This window comes from Hippopotamus amphibius, chromosome 3 (assembly GCF_030028045.1).
Source record: "Hippopotamus amphibius kiboko isolate mHipAmp2 chromosome 3, mHipAmp2.hap2, whole genome shotgun sequence".
Lineage (NCBI taxonomy): Eukaryota > Metazoa > Chordata > Mammalia > Artiodactyla > Hippopotamidae > Hippopotamus > Hippopotamus amphibius.
This window is the reverse complement of record NC_080188.1, coordinates 123,303,358-123,321,443: the sequence shown is the minus strand read 5'-3', so window position 1 is coordinate 123,321,443 and position 18,086 is coordinate 123,303,358. Positions and strand designations below refer to the sequence as shown.

The 18,086-nt window shown below is 48.5% G+C and overlaps 3 protein-coding genes and 9 non-coding genes across 17 annotated transcripts; all 12 read left to right on the top strand.

Moving 5' to 3' along the window:
* The first annotated feature begins 71 nt into the window (after positions 1-71).
* Positions 72-3,522, top strand: LOC130848087 (uncharacterized). Of its 5 annotated transcripts, XR_009052525.1 has the most exons (12): positions 77-465; positions 743-808; positions 1,035-1,085; positions 1,191-1,333; positions 1,439-1,473; positions 1,649-1,697; positions 1,980-2,025; positions 2,202-2,236; positions 2,446-2,477; positions 2,907-2,955; positions 3,200-3,229; positions 3,406-3,522. XR_009052525.1 is itself a non-coding variant. In XM_057725991.1 (11 exons), exons 2-10 carry the CDS (start codon positions 743-745, stop codon positions 3,211-3,213), a joined length of 381 nt encoding a protein of 126 aa, XP_057581974.1. In that variant the 5' UTR covers positions 84-465; the 3' UTR covers positions 3,214-3,229; positions 3,406-3,522. The 5 variants fall into 5 exon arrangements, 2 of the variants coding, with proteins under 2 accessions (XP_057581975.1, XP_057581974.1); XM_057725991.1 differs by lacking the exon at positions 1,191-1,333 and having other exon boundaries at positions 84-465; positions 743-812; XR_009052524.1 differs by lacking the exon at positions 1,191-1,333 and having other exon boundaries at positions 87-465.
* Positions 547-622, top strand: LOC130850600 (small nucleolar RNA SNORD26). The gene has a single exon (XR_009052963.1). It is a non-coding gene; the product is annotated as a small nucleolar RNA SNORD26 (small nucleolar RNA).
* Positions 887-958, top strand: LOC130850599 (small nucleolar RNA SNORD27). Its single transcript, XR_009052962.1, has one exon. It is a non-coding gene; the product is annotated as a small nucleolar RNA SNORD27 (small nucleolar RNA).
* LOC130850598 (small nucleolar RNA SNORD28) lies at positions 1,295-1,369 on the top strand. The gene has a single exon (XR_009052961.1). It is a non-coding gene; the product is annotated as a small nucleolar RNA SNORD28 (small nucleolar RNA).
* LOC130850607 (small nucleolar RNA SNORD22) lies at positions 1,738-1,864 on the top strand. The gene has a single exon (XR_009052970.1). It is a non-coding gene; the product is annotated as a small nucleolar RNA SNORD22 (small nucleolar RNA).
* LOC130850594 (small nucleolar RNA SNORD29) lies at positions 2,067-2,133 on the top strand. The gene has a single exon (XR_009052957.1). It is a non-coding gene; the product is annotated as a small nucleolar RNA SNORD29 (small nucleolar RNA).
* LOC130850601 (small nucleolar RNA SNORD30) lies at positions 2,304-2,373 on the top strand. The gene has a single exon (XR_009052964.1). It is a non-coding gene; the product is annotated as a small nucleolar RNA SNORD30 (small nucleolar RNA).
* Positions 2,662-2,730, top strand: LOC130850603 (small nucleolar RNA SNORD31). Its single transcript, XR_009052966.1, has one exon. It is a non-coding gene; the product is annotated as a small nucleolar RNA SNORD31 (small nucleolar RNA).
* Positions 2,996-3,121, top strand: LOC130850605 (small nucleolar RNA SNORD22). The gene has a single exon (XR_009052968.1). It is a non-coding gene; the product is annotated as a small nucleolar RNA SNORD22 (small nucleolar RNA).
* A 7,336-nt stretch (positions 3,523-10,858) lies between the features above and the next one.
* On the top strand, positions 10,859-11,049 carry LOC130850643 (U2 spliceosomal RNA). Its single transcript, XR_009053000.1, has one exon. It is a non-coding gene; the product is annotated as a U2 spliceosomal RNA (small nuclear RNA).
* A 1,379-nt stretch (positions 11,050-12,428) lies between these two features.
* On the top strand, positions 12,429-17,473 carry WDR74 (WD repeat domain 74). Of its 2 annotated transcripts, XM_057729971.1 has the most exons (11): positions 12,429-12,560; positions 12,642-12,748; positions 12,833-12,954; positions 14,451-14,526; positions 14,663-14,809; positions 14,975-15,076; positions 16,121-16,221; positions 16,304-16,359; positions 16,702-16,847; positions 16,932-16,988; positions 17,254-17,473. In XM_057729971.1, exons 1-11 carry the CDS (start codon positions 12,497-12,499, stop codon positions 17,431-17,433), a joined length of 1,158 nt encoding a protein of 385 aa, XP_057585954.1. In that variant the 5' UTR covers positions 12,429-12,496; the 3' UTR covers positions 17,434-17,473. The 2 variants fall into 2 exon arrangements, with proteins under 2 accessions (XP_057585954.1, XP_057585955.1); XM_057729972.1 differs by lacking the exons at positions 12,429-12,560; positions 12,833-12,954 and having other exon boundaries at positions 12,567-12,748.
* A 154-nt stretch (positions 17,474-17,627) lies between these two features.
* Positions 17,628-18,010, top strand: TEX54 (testis expressed 54). The gene is made up of 2 exons (XM_057725926.1): positions 17,628-17,706; positions 17,814-18,010. Exons 1-2 carry the CDS (start codon positions 17,628-17,630, stop codon positions 18,008-18,010), a joined length of 276 nt encoding a protein of 91 aa, XP_057581909.1.
* The last annotated feature ends 76 nt before the right edge of the window (positions 18,011-18,086 follow it).

Here is an 18,086-nt window from a genome sequence, read left to right as displayed (position 1 = left end):
GGCCTCTGCGCGATGGTATTTAAGTGTGTCGCCGCGGGTCTCGGTCTCTTCTTGCCAGAGATTTCGGTAAGTGTCTCTTTTTAGTTAGCGGTTTTTAAAAGATGACCGCGCTAATGTGCTCGCGCGTTGGCCTTTCAGTTCCATTTGTTGGGTTCTCGGGGAGGGGAGAGAAAAGCCTGGCCGTGGCATTGAGGTTTTGAAGCGACAGGGGGGGTGTGAAGGACAAAATGGCGATGGCGGGCCGCGCTGACGGGCCTCTCTGTGATGAGAATCTTTTTCACAGACCTGTTCTGAGCTCCGTGAGGATAAGTAACTCTGAGGAGACCGGCCCTGCACTGCCGTTGCGGTCCTAGCTCCGGAAAACAATGAGATTACGAACTAGCCTAGTGCTAACTTCATGTCTTATTGTCTGCAGGGTCCTGGCGCGCGTTGAACGCTAAAGGCTCGTAGAGAGCTCTCGTTCCAGTAAGTGTTCGTGGCCTGCTTTTACCACATTTGATTTTTGTTGCTTCACTGTTTGGATATGCGGAAGTCCAACGGGATGTGCTACGGGGATGATCTCCAAAATTGAACTCTCTCTTTCTGATGGATTAGTGGAGAAAACGTAAAAATTCTGAGTAGCGCTACCTACGGCAGATGTTGGGGCTTTTGAGCCCTGAGGTGTTAACGGCACTAACGTGGGACGGTTAGGTTAGACATGAAAGTGAAGGGTTTTATTTATTTATTTATTTTGCTCTCTCAGATGTGGTTTAATTCAAAAGAGCTTACAGCTTGGAGGATGGGATCAAGCATTATGGTGGTGCCCCAGGTGGGTATGATGATTTACGTGATTATGGGTTGGGGCAAGTGTCTGGATGGGACTTGGCTGGTTCAAATTGCGCTGGCCACTCCGTGATGAACGTAAAATGACAAGCATATGCCTGAACTCAAAAGTGATGTCATCTTACTACTGAGAAGTGGGCCCGAAATATTCAAGGGTCTTTAATGGCTATTCTTAGGTACATATAACGAATGCCTCCCTTTTCTATCTCCAGCATCTCGTCACCAATCCGAAGGAATTCAGCTGCCTCCCAGGGTGAATGCCGGTAATTTTTCAAATGGGGGAGGGGTTAGGGTGTGGTCTCTGGTGTTCCCCACAAACAGGAGAGCAAATGGTCAGTGGAGCAGTGTTGCCTTTCTGCTCCTTCCAGCTTGTTCCTCTTGGAGTGATTTTCCTGGGGAGGGAGATGGCAACCCAGCAAGCAGCACAGGTGGTTCTTGTGATGGTGTGCTCTTCCCTCACCCACATGTCACTGTCAGATGATTTGAATTGATATTGCTGATCCTCTGTGAGGTGCGCAATTAATAGCATGTTAGAGTTCTGATGGCAGTTTCTGTTAATGAAGAAATTTTATTCCATCCTGGTATTTTGAAATAACTACTTGTCCCCGTTTTGCAGGTTGTGCTGGTGGTGATGTATTCGTCTATCTTACAGTAAGTTATTTCTCTCAATATTGCGGTAAATTAGCATATATGTGGGCCTGGATAATTACCGGCCGGGGCGGGGGGGAGTGTTTGTTGCAAAAGCCCTGATTGATCCGTATAACTTTCTGGTTTTTTGTTTATTATAGTGATGTTTCTTGATCTCTTATCTTTCTTGATTTCCTAGAAGCCTCTTGATCTGCTCAGGGTCAAACTCCTGGAAAGAGTTGAGAGTGGTGAGTAGTTGTAGCTTTGCTGGTTGTAGCTTGTCTCCAGTGCCAGTGAGGAGAGCAAGCATCCTATCTTACCCCTGTTCTGGCCCCGGAGCCAGTAATGGTGAACCCACTGGGGCTGACTGGGAGAGAGGATGAAAACTTGTTGCATAAGGAACTGTCTGAGGTACAGCAGATACCTGTGGGTATCCTTTGTTTAGCTTTTCTTGGCTTATGCATTAACCCCAGCTAGAATAATTCTGGCTATTTTAGATAATTTGTTAATCACATTGGCTTCTCATTTAGGAGCAGCTTGTTCCTGTATACCCTGGAAGGCTTCCAGAGTTAAAAGGTTAGTTGTTTGATATCTGGCATGTGCCATTGAGTAGGCAGTTTCTATGATGACTCAAACTAGCTCACTATGACTTAAACAATGAAAAGATATGAACACCTGAGAAACTGGAGAAGGCAGCAGTGGGATGCTGTCTGTAAGGAACTTCTATAACTCACAGCTTTGTCCTTCCCTAGGTACCATTGCCAGTTACTTGCTTGTTTGCTCAAAGGTGAGTGATTTCCGTGTGTGTTGGTGCATATAGTGTATTGAGTGGGAGAAGATGCTTTTTTAGGCATCTCTGTGATGACTTACATGGAATCTCGTTCGGCTGATGATTTGCTGTTGAGACTCGGAAATCTGATTTTCTGGGAATGGTGGCTTATATGGGAACAATAATGTGAGAAATAAGCATTACTGACTCAGTCTTATTTGTCTTAGGTCTAGCTCGTTGTCTGGAGCCTGAGAATGAGGTAAATCTGTTACCTACGGCTGCTATAAAGAATTTGCCAGTTGTGGGTTTTTTGTTGGGGCTTTGGTTCTGGTTGGGGGTTTTTTTGATTTTGTGGCACTTTGGATAGCTGTGCAGACATTACTTGCTTAATCCAAAGTTTGCCTTTGGCCATTTGTGAACCACCTGTGACAGGCAGATTTCCACTCACCAGTGATGAGTTCATTACCGCCCCAGTCTGATCACTATGACTGAAAGGTATTTTCTGAGGTGTGAGTTTGCCTTGGAGTGAAAGGTGACAATAGTGGGAAGTCGAGTAGGCTTTATAGCCAACAGGAAGCTTTTGGGACTACCCGGTCTCTATAAAATGTGTGTTGAGACCTACATAGCCTATATAGATGTGCCTTTCCTTTGGGCATGGTAGACTTAGTTCCTAATCATTCTTTTGCAGGAGAAAGGAGTAAGCCATATTCCTGCTCATCTCCCTCTGAAGTCAAGAGGTGAGTAAATGCAAACACAGGGTGGGTCAAGTTAAAAATTTCCCAGTGAAGAAACATTCACACGTCTTACTTCCTGTTCTAGTCCCAGAGCCTGTAAAGGTGAACCCACTGGGGCTGGCTGGGGGAGAAGAGGAAAGCTTGTTCCAGAAGGAACTGTCTGAGGGCTCATAAGAATTTCTAAACAAGGCAAAGGAAGGTGTAAATAATTACAGGTTGAAAAGTCAGTTGTATTTTTTTTTTCCAGGGCTGAAGAAGTAACAGAGCACACATGATGGTAAGTAATCTGTTCGTGTACTTATGTTGCGTGTTTAATAGACTAACCATGATACATAGGAGAGTATCTGGAAGCAGACTTTAATGTTAGCTGGTTTAAAGAATAGCCCTTATAAACCTACATAGTGTATACTTGTCCATCTAGTAAGAAAACTGAACTTTTCGTTTTCTTTACAGGAATCCAACTCTTGGAGGATATCAAGAATGGCATTTTCTTATACAACCTACCTATTCAAATTAGCATACAATTATTTCAGGCTTTCTAAATAAAAGTTCTGTTTTCTTAAATCTTCACTGATTCCCACGTTTGTGTGGTTCTTGCTGGATGGAAGGAAATAATCCCAGAAAGATTGTTACTGGCTTTTTGCCTCATTTAACTTGGCAGTTGTGTAACACTGAATTGTCTAACCCGGGCAAGTATTCAGGGAGCCTCCCTAGACCTTTAAGGGGTTTCCCCTTTATCTGTACTTGGCTGAGGAGTTCTGTGTGGAAGTTTTGAGTGACCCGTTAACCATTAACTGTGCCTTAAAACTTTAGTAGTCTTTGGATGAAGGCACTAGGAGCCAATGAGGCTGGCAGTTAAGGATCAAAAGATTGGGCTGTGTTAAGTTCTGGTATTTCATTGCCTGATTTCTTCACATGAATCTCCAACATGGTTTCTTTGGAGTCTAACTGCTCTTTCAGTAAGATAAGGCCTGCAACCAGAACTTCAGAAGAACTGCATCAGTACCCACTTGGGTATATGGTTTCCCCATGTACCAGTTTATTTTCCATATAAACTGCCACTGCTGACTGGCCTTTCCTAATTTCACCTCATTTGCATTTAAATGCTACCCTTGCATTTCTGTTCTTCTGGATGTCTGTTTTCTTCCCACTTTATGGAATTCTCTGGGTTCTTCCACACAGGTGACTCATCTGGGGCCCTGCTGAGAAGCCTGCCTTGATGAATCAAATTATGCTATTGGTGTAAATTTGAGTGAAATGGTCCCTGTATACTTTCTGTTCTTTCCATGGGAAACTAGGACTTCTGTCATGTTTAAGTAGCTGCAACTTTTGCAAGATACCTGGCAGGAATGCTCAGACGAACATTTGTTGAATGAGTAATTTGTATAGAATATCTTGGTCTATGTGTACCTTTACATCTGAGCATAAATTTAGTAAATGAAGTTCAAACAAGCATAAACCAATGCAGTGTTTTCAAGTCGGCTGCATAATTGGTCCTGGGCAAGTAAGTGTATAGTAAGGGCAGTGGCACTGTGCATGGGAGCAGGTGGGGGGTTACATATAAGTCAGTGATTTCTCAATCTTCAGAGCAATTAATGTAGCTTCCTAGACCTAAATGTTCATATCTGTGGTTAACATGCATATTACCCTCACCCAGCAATTCTGATGCAAGATCCTAGTTAATGACCACCCTTAAATGTTTCTCAATAAAATACTTCAGAGAATGGATGAATTAAGGGATGCCCACCTGTTTCCATGTTTAGCATACATTTTGTGTCAGAATTATAGTAAAGTGAAAGAAGGCAATTTAACTGGGAGAAAATGCATTTTTTGCTAATTAAAAAGTAAAAAGAATTGTCAACATAGTAATTATAGCCACAAGAATGAAAGGGTTGGTCCAAGAGAAGGCACACCCAAGAGCCTGGGGAAGCACCTGCATTTAAAGGTGAGAGGGGGACTAACCTAGTGGAGTAGTGGTTAGCAACATGCTCTCAATGCACAGGGCTCGGGTTCAATCCCCGGCCAGGGAACTAGATCCCACATGTGTGCCAAAACGGAGTCCACCTGCCGCAATTGAGACCTGGCACAAGTAAATAAAATATTTAGTTGTTAAAAGTAAACGTGGGAGGGACAGCAGAGGACAAACCCAGAAAGAAGCACTGCAAACAGTAGGAGAGCCTGCAGTGCTGACCTGCAAACCAAGGGAATTCAAATTAAGGCTAAGAGCTGAGACTGGAACAACCTGGAGAAATGGGGGAGAGTGCCAGAATGAGGGGCTCCCTCACAGCCGTTCCATTACAGAGATGACTCAATCTGTGATGTTTCTAGCCTAGACCTCTCCAATCTCCCCCTGACCTGATATCCAGTCAGACGCTCAGCCCTTGATGCCCTGTCCTGTCCATGTCTGCTCCTCCCCAGTCTCCCCACCTTGGTAAGTCTCAACAGTGCCAACAAGCTCCTCCATCCCAAACCTAGCAGTGTATTACTGGGAGAGCTAAGTCCTTGCTGTTGCTGTAGCAGGAAGGGGAACCCGGAGAGGGACTCGGAAATGAGTTGTCCAAAGAGACACACAGCTTTGTCCGTGCTGACAAAGCAAGAGACTATTGGGAAGGGACACCCCGGTGGAGAGCAGCAGGATAAGGGAACCCAGGAGAACTGCTCTGCCACATGGCTCCCAGTCTCACGGTTTTATGGTGATGGGATCAGTTTCTGGGTTATCTCCAGCCAATCATTCTGACTCAGGGTCCTTTCTGGTGTGCAACCACTCAGCCAAGATGGATTCCAGCAAAGAGGATTCTGGGAGGTTGGTAGGACATGCGGACTAGCGTCTCCTCCTTTTGACCTTTCCCATATTCTTCCTGTTCGTGGTAGCCTGCTAGTTCCACATTCCTTACCAGGATTTCTTGTGGTAAAATAACTCATGCAAATGGTTACCTGGCCAAGGTGGGTGGTTTTGGTCAGTGGTTCCCCTAACATTGCCTTTGTTGACTGATGTTTGGTTACATTCTAGAGGAAGAGGCAGAATGAGAGCTAACAAACAAGATGATTTGAAATAGCAGAGTGGTTCTCAATGAGGTGATTTTGCCCCCTGGGGAACATTAAAAAATGTCTGGAGACATTTTTGGTTGTCACAATTTTGAGGGGCATTAGGCTATACTACTGCTATCTAGTGGGTAGAGGCCAAGGATGCTGCTAAACACCCTACAATGAATGCATAGGACAGCTCCCCCCAACTCCCTAACAAAATGTCAATAGTGCTGGGTTTTCAGATACCCTGAGATATAAATGCCAACAAAGAATAGGAATCTGTGAGGTGGTAATTAGGGTGCTCAGGGAAGCACCTCTCAGGAGATAGCATTTGATCTGAAACCTGAAAGAGAAGATGGGGAGCTCTGAAGGCAGAAGGGTCCAGGCCAAGGAAACAGCAGATGGAATGAAATGGAGTGATTCAGAATGTATTTTGGAGGTGGGAGCAGCAAGGTTGCCAGTTGGAGTAGATGTGGGGGTGAGGCTAAGGGAGCACACAGGATGTTCCACTGTGGGCAGGAGTGAATCATTTTGGATATATTCAGTTTGAGATGCCTCCCAGACATCCTCCTTGGACAGTCAAGTGCAGGTAGTATGGCATAGGGTTTAGGAGTGTGGGCTCCAAAGCCAGATTGCCTGGGTTTGGAGTATGTCTCTGCCACTTACCAGCTGTGTGACCTTAAGAAAATCACCTAGGAGTTCCGTGGTGGTCTAGTGGTTGGGATTCAGCGCTTTCACTGCCATGGCCCAGGTTCAATCCTTGGTGGACAAACTGAGATCCTGCAGGCCAAGCAGCATGGCAAAAAAAAAAAAAAAAAAAAATTAAGACTTCCCTGGTGGTCCAATGGGTTAAAGACTTCACCTCCCAATGCAAGGGGGTGCAGGTTCGATCCCTAGTCTAGGAGCTAACATCCCACAAGCCTCACGGGCCATAAAACCAAAACATAAAACAGAAGCAATATTGTAACAAATTCAACAAAGACTTAGGGACTTCCCTGGTGGTGCAGTGGTTAACAATCCACCTACCATGAAGGGCACACGGGTTCGAGCCCTGGTCCAGGGGGAAGATCCCACGTGCCTCGGAGCAACTAGGCCCATGCACCACAACTACTGAGGCCACGTGCTGCAACTACTAAAGCCCACATGCCTAGAGCCCGTGCTCTGCAACAAGAGAAGCCACTGCAATGAGAAGCCCCTGATCACCACCACTAGAGAAAGCGCACACGCAGCAAGGAAGACCCAATGCAGCCATAAATAAATAAAGTGTGCAGTGCCTGTTTCTCCACCTGTAAAAGGGGGAAGATGATAGTACCTACTTATCTCTATTAATGTTGTTAATACATGTGAAGCACCTGTAATCAAGCCTGACACCATAGACTAGTCCCGCTGGAAATCAGTCATCACTAGGTGATGGACAGGAGGGAAAGCCAGGGCACTGGATGAGATCATTTCAGCAGAGAGTGTAAACAGCAGTAGAAATTTTGAATTCCTAGGAGCCAGATAGTGAATACAAATCAAAGAGGGTAGGATTGGTGGTCAAGAGGACAGCTGGTGCCTCTTTTCTAGGACCTGTCCGATTCCAACCTAGAGTTGCCATAAGGGGATGTGGGCCCAGGGGAGCCAGTCAAGTCCTGAAGCTAAGGCTCTCTCTCAGACAGCCCTTGGACAGGCCTGCCCACAGGGTCCTCCAGAACCTCCAGATCCTGTTCCTCCACTTGATGTGGTCTCTTGTTAGGTGTTTGGATGCCTTCAGACAGGTCTTCCTATCTCTTTAGGGCTGTGGTTGTTAACTTGTGAACAGGCTTCGGGGGCTCTAAGAATCTCCTCGGAAATCGTATGCAAAATTGTGTAAGGCAACTATGCATTTATTTGGGAAAATCTTCAACAGATTCTCAGAAGGGTTGGGTGATGCAATAAAAATTAAACACCTCTTCAGAATGTCTAAGCATTTCGTATATGACCTGCTTCATGTTATGTTGGTTTTTAAGTTTATAACAACTTCCTCTCAAGAACAGCAAAAAAAAAAGTCTAAAATTGTTCAATTAATTTATAAATACGGGGGACTTCCCTGGTGGTCCAGTGGTTAAGACTTCACGCTTCCCCTGTAGGTGAAGCCAAAAAAAAAATAAGAAGTTAAAAGGGGGATGTAAATTGGGGAGCGTTGTTATAAATCTTTGAACATAGTTTATATCAGTTTCATGAAAATAAAACATTAAATTACAAAATTTAAATGTACCCACATGGAAAGAATATTCCCTTGGCCTTGCTTTGATTGTTATCAAAGCCAGTGACTCTCCATGACGTCCTCCACTTCTTTCCAACTCTGCCACCACAGCCACCCTACTCCCACCCCCTAAACCACATGTCTTGCCTGGAGGATCACAGGAGCCTTCTTTCACTTTTCCCCAGTAAACTTTAAAGGTCATGAGGCAAGGTCCATGTCTGATTTTGTTCATTATTGTAGGGTGTCTGCTCAAAAAGCATAAACAAATGGCCAAATGACCTCCCAGGGAGCAAACAGATCTCCAAGTTCTTGTGGGGCCCTCGCTATCAGCCTCCGTACCCATGCAGCAAGAGGCAAGGGTCACAGTAGATGAGAGTGACGGAGCTCTCCCCACTTACCTTTGATTCAGAGGAAGAACAGGGCTACTGAGGACCTGACAGCTGAGGCCTGACAGGAAAAAGCCTACCAAGAGATCTGTGCTTGGGATGCTTGGCTGCAGCCTGCATGGACGGACTGAAGCCTACTCTGCCAGGGGGTTGTGGCCTGCCCCAGGTTGGGTTTTGCAGAATTTAGCAAAGGTTGGGATTGAAAGAAACTAAATTTTGCTTTTGCCTCTGTATTAGTTTTGTTTGGTTTGTTTTTTATTGCCGCTGTAACAAGTTACCACAAACTTTGTGGCTTAAAATGAAACAAATATATTATCTTACAGTTTTGTAGGTCAGAAGTCCTAAATGAGTCTTGAGGGGCTAAAACAGGGGTCCCCAACCCCCAGGCCGCGGACTGGCCTGATAGGAACCTGGCTGCACAGCCGGAGGTGAGCAGCAGGCCAGGAATCGAAGCTTCATCTGCTGCTCTCCATCACTCCCCATCATTTGCATTACTGCCTGAACCATCTCCTTCCCCACACCCCACACGCCCCACCCCATCCCCCACCCCCATCGGTGGAAAAATTGACTTCCATGAAACCGGTCCCTGGTGCCAAAAAGGTTGGGGACCGCTGGGCTAATATCAAGGTGTATTAACAGGGCTGCATTTCTTTCTGGAGGCTCCAAGGGAGACTGTTTCCCTGCCTTTCCTAGCTTCTAGAGGCCACCCCCATTCCTTGCCTGATGACTCCCTTCCACCTTCAAAGCCAGTGATGGCTCATCAAATCTGTCTCATGCTGCATTGCTCTGACAGAATCTCCTGTCTCCCTCTGTGATCTTTGTGATTATGTACATGGAGCCCACCAAATAATCCAGAATGATCTCTCCTTCTCAAAACTCTTAATTTAATCATATCTGCAAAGTACATTTTGCCTGCCATGTAAAGTAACATAATGAGAGGTTCTAAGAATTAGGACGTGAGCACGAAGGGGCTTTATTCTGCCTCTCACACCCCTTAATTTGGTCCCTCCCTGGAGGCTCTGAGTTTATTAGGGGAGCCTGTAGAAACTGCTTCTGTTTATTAACAAGGACACAGTGTAAGAAATCATGTTCCCTAAAATCATAGATTACCAGACTTTGCTAGTTGAAATCATATCAGACCTTGCTAGTTGAGAAGAGAACATCCCAGTCTTGCCTGAAGGATCTCAGCCAGGCCCGACACTTTGACTCAGAAACGCCTTTGTTTCCAACTCAGCTGTAGAGCTCAGTTAAGGAGGTTTCGAACAGAACGTTCCGTGTTCACATTAACATAGTTTCCAAGGAAACAGTACTTCAAGTCCCTTCTCAGCCAGAGCCTGGCATCAATCCCTTTCATATAGCTGGGCTTTGCTCTGAGCCTCTAAAATACCGCTTCTTTTAAATTTTACCTACATTGCCTTAACCCCCTCTCCCACCCAGGTTCCTGGGTTGAGGAATCAGGAGGCTCCGAAACGTCTCTCAGACCACCTTTTCTCCGCTGTGGGGCCGACGGTGGGTGATGGATGGTAGAAAGGGCAAGATGTGAGTGGAGTGGGGGTGGATGTTACAAATCGGGGAGGCGGGAGGGGCAGAAGGGAGCCGGGAGCCCCAGGAGGCGAGTGGAACACAGTCCTAAAAGCCACCTTCCGCTGTCACCTCTGGGCCGAGATCACCGTGTCCTCAGCCCTCACAACCACCTCATAAGTGCGGGCTGTTAATCCCCCATTTAACAGAGGAGAAGACAGGAACCTAAGCAACATGCCTCGTGTCATCAAATCAGGAACTGGCGAGCACGGATTCCAACTCGGTTCTCTGGACGCCAGAGTCTGTGCTCGGGAAACGCGGCCTTTCCAAGTGAACGTCCGAGAGAAGGGCGCCGCCCTGCATCCTCTTCAATAGACTAACACCTCTGCCCTGCCGCAACCAGGGAGTGCCTAAAAGCCTTCGGGCTCGGAGACGGACGCCACAGTCTCCGGGAAAAGGGACCACGCGGCCATTGAAACGCGTCTAGTATGTGGACCAATCACCAGAAAGTGAAAGAGCAGAGGGGCGGGTTTATGCAAAACACAGAGTGAGCAGGAAGGCGAAGCAGTAAACCCTATTTAAGGTCTACTTCCAAAAATTTAGTCACTATTATGAAGCGAAAATAACGAAGAATTGCTTTTAAGCAAGATTATATACCGAGAAAAATTTGATGGTTAGACCATAAAAGTCACCACAACTGTAAGAGGTATAGTAAGAGTAAGGCTGATCGGGAGGCCGTTCGTTTGGTATCGCTTCTCGGCCTTTTGGCTAAGATCAAGTGTAGTATCTGTTCTTATCAGTTTAATATCTGATACGTCCTCTATCCGAGGACAATATATTAAATGGATTTTTGGAATTAGGAGATGGAATAGGAGCTTGCTCCGTCCACTCCACGCATCGACCTGGTATTGCAGTACTTCCAGGAACGGTGCACCCCCTTTCGGGGGATACAGCTTGGTGTTTAAATAACAGAAACAACTACAGTTGCAGTGTTCACTGTCGCATGAACTTTAAGGTAGTTAATTAATCACAACCGTGCGCAATACTTCTTTTCAATTACTTCACTAACGTAGTGTTTTTTTTTTTTCTGCTAGTATGACTTAAACTGCTGTAGTTACCGTTAAGGATACTGTTTCTGGGAAACAGGCAGTGCTTTTCTATAACATTATTTGCTATGGAGAAACAAGAAGTGTCAGTGATTTCTTCTGAACTGCTTTAAAGTCAGGGGTCCCTGCAGGGGTAATGATTTTACAGAATAAACGGGGAAATAACAGGATACCGGAGAAAGATGGTGCAGTTTGTTTCTGTTTGGTGGTTTTTTGCTTTGTGAATCGCGCTGTTTGCGAGGTGTTAGTTTTTCCGCCAAAGAATGAACCTTTAGCTCTGGGAAGAATCTACCTCGTCCTAACTACTGGGCCGACTGCAGCGCCAAGACAATGGCCTCTTTTTAAGTGGCGTTCTAATAGGCATAGTGCAGAGTAGGACTATTCCCGAAAAGGTCAACATCAGGTCTGGTCTGAGGTGGACTCAGGGTGCTGTTTCCTTCCTACTGTAAAATTAAGTTAAATGTAGAATGTTATGCTCCAAACTCTCATCGGCAGTTCTGAATTGGAGATCAAGACTGCTTCTCTTTTGAAGACTTGTATGCGAGGCAAGAGCGCACTGCTTTATTCTTACTGATGTAATTTAAAGCAGCAGGGTTTCTGATTATTTAAGAGAACAAAATTTCTCAGTAAGTCATTCAAAGAAGCGGGCCATTACGCAATTTTAAAGTTGCATCCTATCCTTGGGAGAAATACTGTTTGTTAATTTTGCGGATTGTTTTTTTGTCAGTTGGTGCTAATTTTTGCCATCACCAAACCTCAATGTGAAGACATAAAAATGACGGCCCTACCTCCATTTTTCCAAAAAGAGATCTGTTGTAATATCACCGGTTTCATCTTCCCAACTTCCTTCTTTTTGTCTTTTTATACTCGAAGTTGAAGCCATGCGCTTCATGAGCGATTTAAATCGTTTCTAAAATGGGCTCTAAGGTTGTCTTGCACAGAAAAATATCACAGGATGCTGCAGAGCAGGGAAACGGACTAGGGCTGCCTGGACCCGACATCGTGGTACAGTTAGGACGCGCTTCACTCCGAGTTGTAAAATGGTCAAGTTACTGTTCAGATCTTCACACACAGGTATCTCCAGATTTCATTTTCATGAACACAAAACCAACTGGTGAGGAAAGGGGATTTTTTGTCACTCTTCCGGCTCTTTGAACCACCCCCTGCCCCCCCCCCCCCCCCCCCCCCCAGAAATGGCGTTCCTCGGGATTGGACTCGGCGCGCGCGGGTGACGCAGACGCTGTGCCGGAAGTGCGAGCTGCGGGCTCCCGGGCTCCGCTATGGCGGCTGCGGCGGCACGCTGGAACCACGTGTGGGTCGGCACCGACACCGGCATCCTGAAAGGTGGGTGGTGGGGCCTGGCATCGGGAACCGCGGGGGTCGCCATCTCGCGACCCTGGCGCGACTGACGTCCGTGTCCCACAGGGGTGAACCTTCAGCGCAAACAGGAGGCGAACTTCACGGCATCGGGACAGCCACGGCGCGAGGAGGCGGTGAGCGCCCTGTGTTGGGGCGCGGGCGGCGAGACTCAGGTGAGCGGCCGCTGACAGCCGGAGCTGGGGGGCTGGGGCGCGGCCGCCGCCTCTCCTCGCCATCCTGCCCTCCTCTGCCCGCAGATCCTGGTGGGCTGTGCCGATGGGACAGTGAAGCACTTCAGCACCGAGGAGGGCGGGTTCCAGGGCCAGAGGCACTGCCCCGGAGGGGAGGGCACGTTCCGAGGCCTCGCTCAGGTCGACGGGTAAGACCGAGCCCCTTGCTGAAACGCTCAGGTCGTAGGGAGAGCTTCGAGCCTGCCGCAGGACGGCTGAATAATGGCGATCAACCCTGAGGGGACACAGGCCTGGTCTGCGTGACAGGGACCTCTGTCTTGCCTAAGTTCATTCATTCCTATAACAAACATTTGTTGAACATCTACTGGGTTGTAAATAGGCATTGGGCGAAATGCAAGGGCTTCAGGTAAACCAGACACAGTACCTGCCTTCATAGAGTTTGCATCCTCAAGGATTTTTCTCTTGGCTCCGTAACCTTTTACATGACCCTGAGCAAGTCATTTAATAGAGTATGTTTTTCATTGGCGGCGAACAACCACCAACAAGGTGGTGAAGCTTCCAAAGTAAAGGATAGGAAAGTGCTAGGTTGCAGGCCTCGCTTTCTTTCAAAGATGAACAGAGAGGCTGTGAGCAGGCTGTGTAGGTTTGGTGATGTTAATTCTGACAGGTGAGGTCTGGAAGCCTCTGTAGGGGTGAGATGTTTGAATTGGGCCTTGAAGGATGGGTAGAATTTTGACAGGTGCAGAAAGGAGTAAGGACATTCTAGAAAGAGACTCCTGCCTGAGCAGAGGCCAAGGATTGGTGTCAGGCTACAGGGTACATCACTGGAAAGATAAATAGCATTTGAGGGTTGAAGCGGAGGAAACTTTTTTTTTTTTCCCTCTTTTTTATTATTTGTGAGGAAGCGTTTTCATATGAGATAGGCAAGGTAGGCTAGGATTAAAGCTAAAGGGCTTTAAGTGCCAGGCTGAGAGATCGGCAGTTTTGTAGGTGGTGGGGCATTATTGGTTTTTGAGCAGGAAATGCTCTGGTCAGAGCTGTAAGTCTACAGGAATGTGGAGGATGAATTGGAGACTGTTGCCACAGCCTAGGCAAGCCCAGAGCCTGAACTGAGTTGGGGAGTGTGGGTACATATGAGGGTGGGCTGTACAGATCCTGGGTAGACTTCCCTGGGCTTCATGGGAAGCATACTTTTAGGGAGATATTGACATTTAGCGTCTGGAACCTGAAACAGGGAACTTGCGAGAAGCAGCTAGTGTTTGATTTGGCCAAACACTAAATCCGGTTTCAGTTGTTTCAGGGCTACTGATCCTGATCCCTGGTGACCGACTCAGCATTCGGATAGACCAGCAGGGCCAGGTGCCCCAGATGTAGCTGTGGAATAGCAAAGGCTCTCTGCTTTGGAATATCACAGACTTGATTTCCAGCTCTGGTTCTGACATTCAGAGCTGAGTGGCAAATCTCTCAATTTCTCAGAGCTTCAGTTTCCTCACTTATAAGGCTGGTAAACCCTCACCTTGTTGAGGAAATTAAATAACAGCCATCAAGCCCTGCCCGACCCAAGTTACCTAGAGGCTTCCTTAGGAACAGGGCTGGTAGGAGTTCATATGAATTTGGGGGTGGGTGGACTAGGGCTAGAGAACACCCTCCCCCACCCCTAACTCTATCCTCCGTTTGCCTGCAGCACCCTCATCACATGTGTGGATTCTGGGATTCTTCGAGTCTGGCATGACAATGACAAGGAGGCATCCTCTGACCCAGTGAGGCTCCCCTGCCCTGATCCTGATGGTTGGGAAGGTGGGGCCCAGGGTAGCAGCCAAGTGAAGGCTTTGGGGGAGGAGGATTAAGGATCTGGAACTGGCTCTCATCTGCCCTCTCATCTCCCATTCTTTTCAGCTCCTGGAACTGAGGGTGGGCCCTGGGGTGTGTAGGATGCGCCAAGACCCAGCGCATCCCCACATGGTTGCCACAGGTGGGAAGGAGAATGCTCTGAAGGTGTGGGACCTGCAGGGGTCTGAGGAGCCTGTGTTCAGGGCCAAGAACGTGAGTGATGGAGGTGGGAAGGGGCTGGGTCCGAGGTCCAGGGAGTCCGAGGCCACTGACTATGTGTCAGAGACCAGCTGGGCTTTAGGGGATAATGATAGAGGGCAGAAGGAAGGGGCACACCGAGCCCCCCACAACCCTGTCCCCCATCTCCCACCCTACCAGGTAAGGAATGATTGGCTCGACCTGCGGGTTCCCATCTGGGACCAGGACATACAGTTCCTCCCTGAGTCACAGAAGCTCATCACCTGTACAGGGTACCACCAGGTGAGGCACCACTCCACCCCTATCTCTTTCTGGGCTTAAGCAGCCTCCTGGAGAAACAGCCTTGCTGTGCAGGCTCGGTCCCCACCATTCGACACACCCACCCTCCTTGCCATCCTTCTTCCATCCCTGAGCTCCCAGAAGAGGGACGACTTCCTCCGTCTGTTCAGCCCAATGGCTGAGCCAAGTGATCTGCTCATAGTACATTCTAGAAAGGAATTCCCTGAACTGTGATTCTTCCTTTTCCTCCCACCTGGAAGAGAGAAGGGAGTGTCCCCTTCATAGTAGAATCACATGGTGCAGGTGTCATGAGAAGACATGGGCTGAATATCAAGAGAACTGGGTTCTGGTCTTGATGCAGCCTCTGATTTGCTTTGGGACCCAAGCCTGACCCTCTACGATCTGGCCTCAGCTTCTCAGCTTTATGGGAAAGGCCCAAATGGGGATCTTTTCAGCTGGTCTCTCTCTCTCTTTTTCTCACCTCACTGCACTGCATGCTGGATCAAACCCATGCCCTCTGCAGTGGAAGCACAGAGTCCTAATCACTGGACCACCAGGGAATTCCCAGCTGGTCTCATTTGAAGTCCTAAGACCCAGGCAGGACTGGGTGGCTGTATCTGCCCTGTTTCCTTTGCTCCTGAATATTGAAGTCTGCTTTTGGTGACACGCCTCTGCTCAGAACACATATGAGGGCTTCCTCTCTCCTCCCTGTTCAGGCTTAACTTCTTTCTCTGCTTGAAATTCAGCAACTCAGACAGTTGGACTGACCTGCTTTCCCATCCTGAGAGGGGAGTATAGGGGGATGGAATGCTGCCACCCCCAGACTGGGGGACCTTTCTCCTCAGCCCTGCATGTCCATGCTCCTCTGTAGCTCTCCTCTACCCCCAACACTCAGAGAAAAGGGGTGGTGCTTTTCAAATGAGAAAGTTTCTCTGAAACAGTGGGTTGTAAACAAAACAGTGTATGAAGGTAGGGGTGAAGATGTGGAGGAGCCAGAGGGGGTTTGTGGAGTGAGGGTACTATTGTGATGCCTCAGTCTTCCTGCAGGTCCGTGTCTACGATCCAGCCTCCCCCCAGCGCAGGCCGGTCCTCGAGGCCACCTACGGAGAGTACCCACTGATGGCCATGACCCTCACTCCTGGGGGCAAGTGAGTGTTTACAGGGCAAAGAGGGGCTTGGGAAGGACTCCAGGGCGCTCCTGCTGACCCCATGTGCCTCTGGTCTCCTCAGTTCGGTGATTGTGGGGAACACTCATGGGCAGCTGGCAGAAATTGACCTTCGGCAGGGTAAGTGGGCTAGGGAGCCTTGCGGGAGGGAGAGGGGTGTGGAGGAAGGGCAGGATTCCCTCTGACCAGGTGCGGTGGAGCTGTTGAGCCCTCTTTCAGGTGCCAGATTGCCAGGATTCAAATCCTGGCTCTGCCAAAAGCTGTGTGACCTTGGACAAATTTCTTTGTCAGTTCCTTGTGCCTTAGTTCCTTCATCTGAAAAATGGAGATATTAATGGTAACTGCCATCTCAGTGTTATGTTAAACAAGGATTAAATGTTGAAGCATAAAGTGATTTGAACAGTAAACACTCAAATGGTTATTGGCTGGCCAGCTAGCACTGATGCCTACTGCTTTCTCCAGGACGCCTACTGGGCTGTCTGAAGGGGCTGGCGGGCAGCATCCGAGGGTTGCAGTGCCACCCTTCAAAGCCCCTACTAGCCTCCTGTGGCTTGGACAGAGTCTTGAGGGTACACAGGATCCGGAATCCACGGGGCCTGGAGCATAAGGTGAGAGCCTGCTGCCTTGTGTCCCCCCCATTCATGTTTGTGTTTCTGCAGGCTTGGCCTGTTAAGGTCCCTCATCTTTTGCAGGTTTACCTCAAATCTCAGCTGAACTGCCTCCTTCTGTCAGGCAGGGATAACTGGGAGGTAAGCAGTTGGGTCTGGGAATGTGGGAGCTAAGGGCACAGGTGTGAGGATTTCCCTGTGAAGAGGAAAGGGGAGCAGCTAGAACTCAGACCTGGGACTGTCCATCCGTCTGCCAAGTATAGTCTTGACAGGGTTACTGCCAAGGGTGAAATAGAAGCATGGATGGGCATGGTTTCCAGCAGCAGGAAATAAAAGGGGTGGTGCCTGGAGGAATTATTCCCCTTCCCTGTGGGTCAGACACCTAAGCTCTTCTCCCACTCACCAGGATGAACCCCAAGAGCCTCAAGAGCCCAACAAGGTCCCCTCAGAAGACACAGAGACGGATGAACTTTGGGCCTCCTTGGAGGCAGCTGCCAAGCGGAAGCTTCCCGATTTGGAGCAGAGCCAAGGCGCTCTCCAAACCAGACGGAGAAAGAAGAAGCGGCCTGGGTCCACCAGCTCCTGAAGAGCTGTGCTCACTTTGTAAATAAACAGCTTAATAAGTACCATGACCCTGAGCCTTTTGTGATGGGAGAAAGGAAAGAGTGGTGGCTGCTCCCTGAGCTGGGATGGTGGTGGGGTATCTGACGTCACAAAAGCAGGGTCGGGAGCCGATGGGCTGGCGCGGGCGGCACGGAGTGTGGGGCCGAGGGCAGGGCCATGGGTTGCTGCCAAGACAAGGACTTTCAGACTTCAGATGAGCAGGCCAAGGAGGCCGGGTCAGAGGAAGTCCAGGAAGGTGGGATCAGAAACACACAAGGGAGCCCAGAGAGCCGGGAGAGGGGGCTGGACCACCCGGAGGTTGGACTTGGGAGGGTAGAGCTCAGCGGCCTTGCATCCTCGCAGGCAACGAAGAGGAAAACCGGAATCGCAAGTCGAACGAAAGCGTTCTGATCACTGTGCTGTGGCGGCGGCTATCCATGTTCAGCCGCCGGGGCTCCTCGCGGTCAAGCAAGAGGCACTCAGTCCAGAATGCAAAGCAGGCGTGTATGCTCCAGGAGTGCAACCGGGAGGGGATCCAGGAGGAGCCAGAGAAGGGGTGACGCCAGCCCTGTTCTCAGTCCGCCCCAGCCTCCCTCCAGAGAATAAAGTTTCTAATGTGTACCTGCCTGAGCGCTT

Bases quoted from the DNA above. Each gene is read 5' to 3' on its own strand.
- LOC130848087 (XM_057725991.1), top strand. From the start codon at position 743: ATGTGGTTTAATTCAAAAGAGCTTACAGCTTGGAGGATGGGATCAAGC. The intron at 2,237-2,445 runs GTGAGTGATTTC...TATTTGTCTTAG, and splicing joins ACTTGCTTGTTTGCTCAAAG to GTCTAGCTCGTTGTCTGGAG. The intron at 2,478-2,906 runs GTAAATCTGTTA...ATTCTTTTGCAG, and splicing joins GTCTGGAGCCTGAGAATGAG to GAGAAAGGAGTAAGCCATAT.
- WDR74 (XM_057729971.1), top strand. From the start codon at position 12,497: ATGGCGGCTGCGGCGGCACGCTGGAACCACGTGTGGGTCGGCACCGAC. The intron at 12,955-14,450 runs GTAAGACCGAGC...GTTTGCCTGCAG, and splicing joins GGCCTCGCTCAGGTCGACGG to CACCCTCATCACATGTGTGG. The intron at 15,077-16,120 runs GTGAGGCACCAC...GTCTTCCTGCAG, and splicing joins CCTGTACAGGGTACCACCAG to GTCCGTGTCTACGATCCAGC.
- TEX54 (XM_057725926.1), top strand. From the start codon at position 17,628: ATGGGTTGCTGCCAAGACAAGGACTTTCAGACTTCAGATGAGCAGGCC. The intron at 17,707-17,813 runs GTGGGATCAGAA...GCATCCTCGCAG, and splicing joins GTCAGAGGAAGTCCAGGAAG to GCAACGAAGAGGAAAACCGG.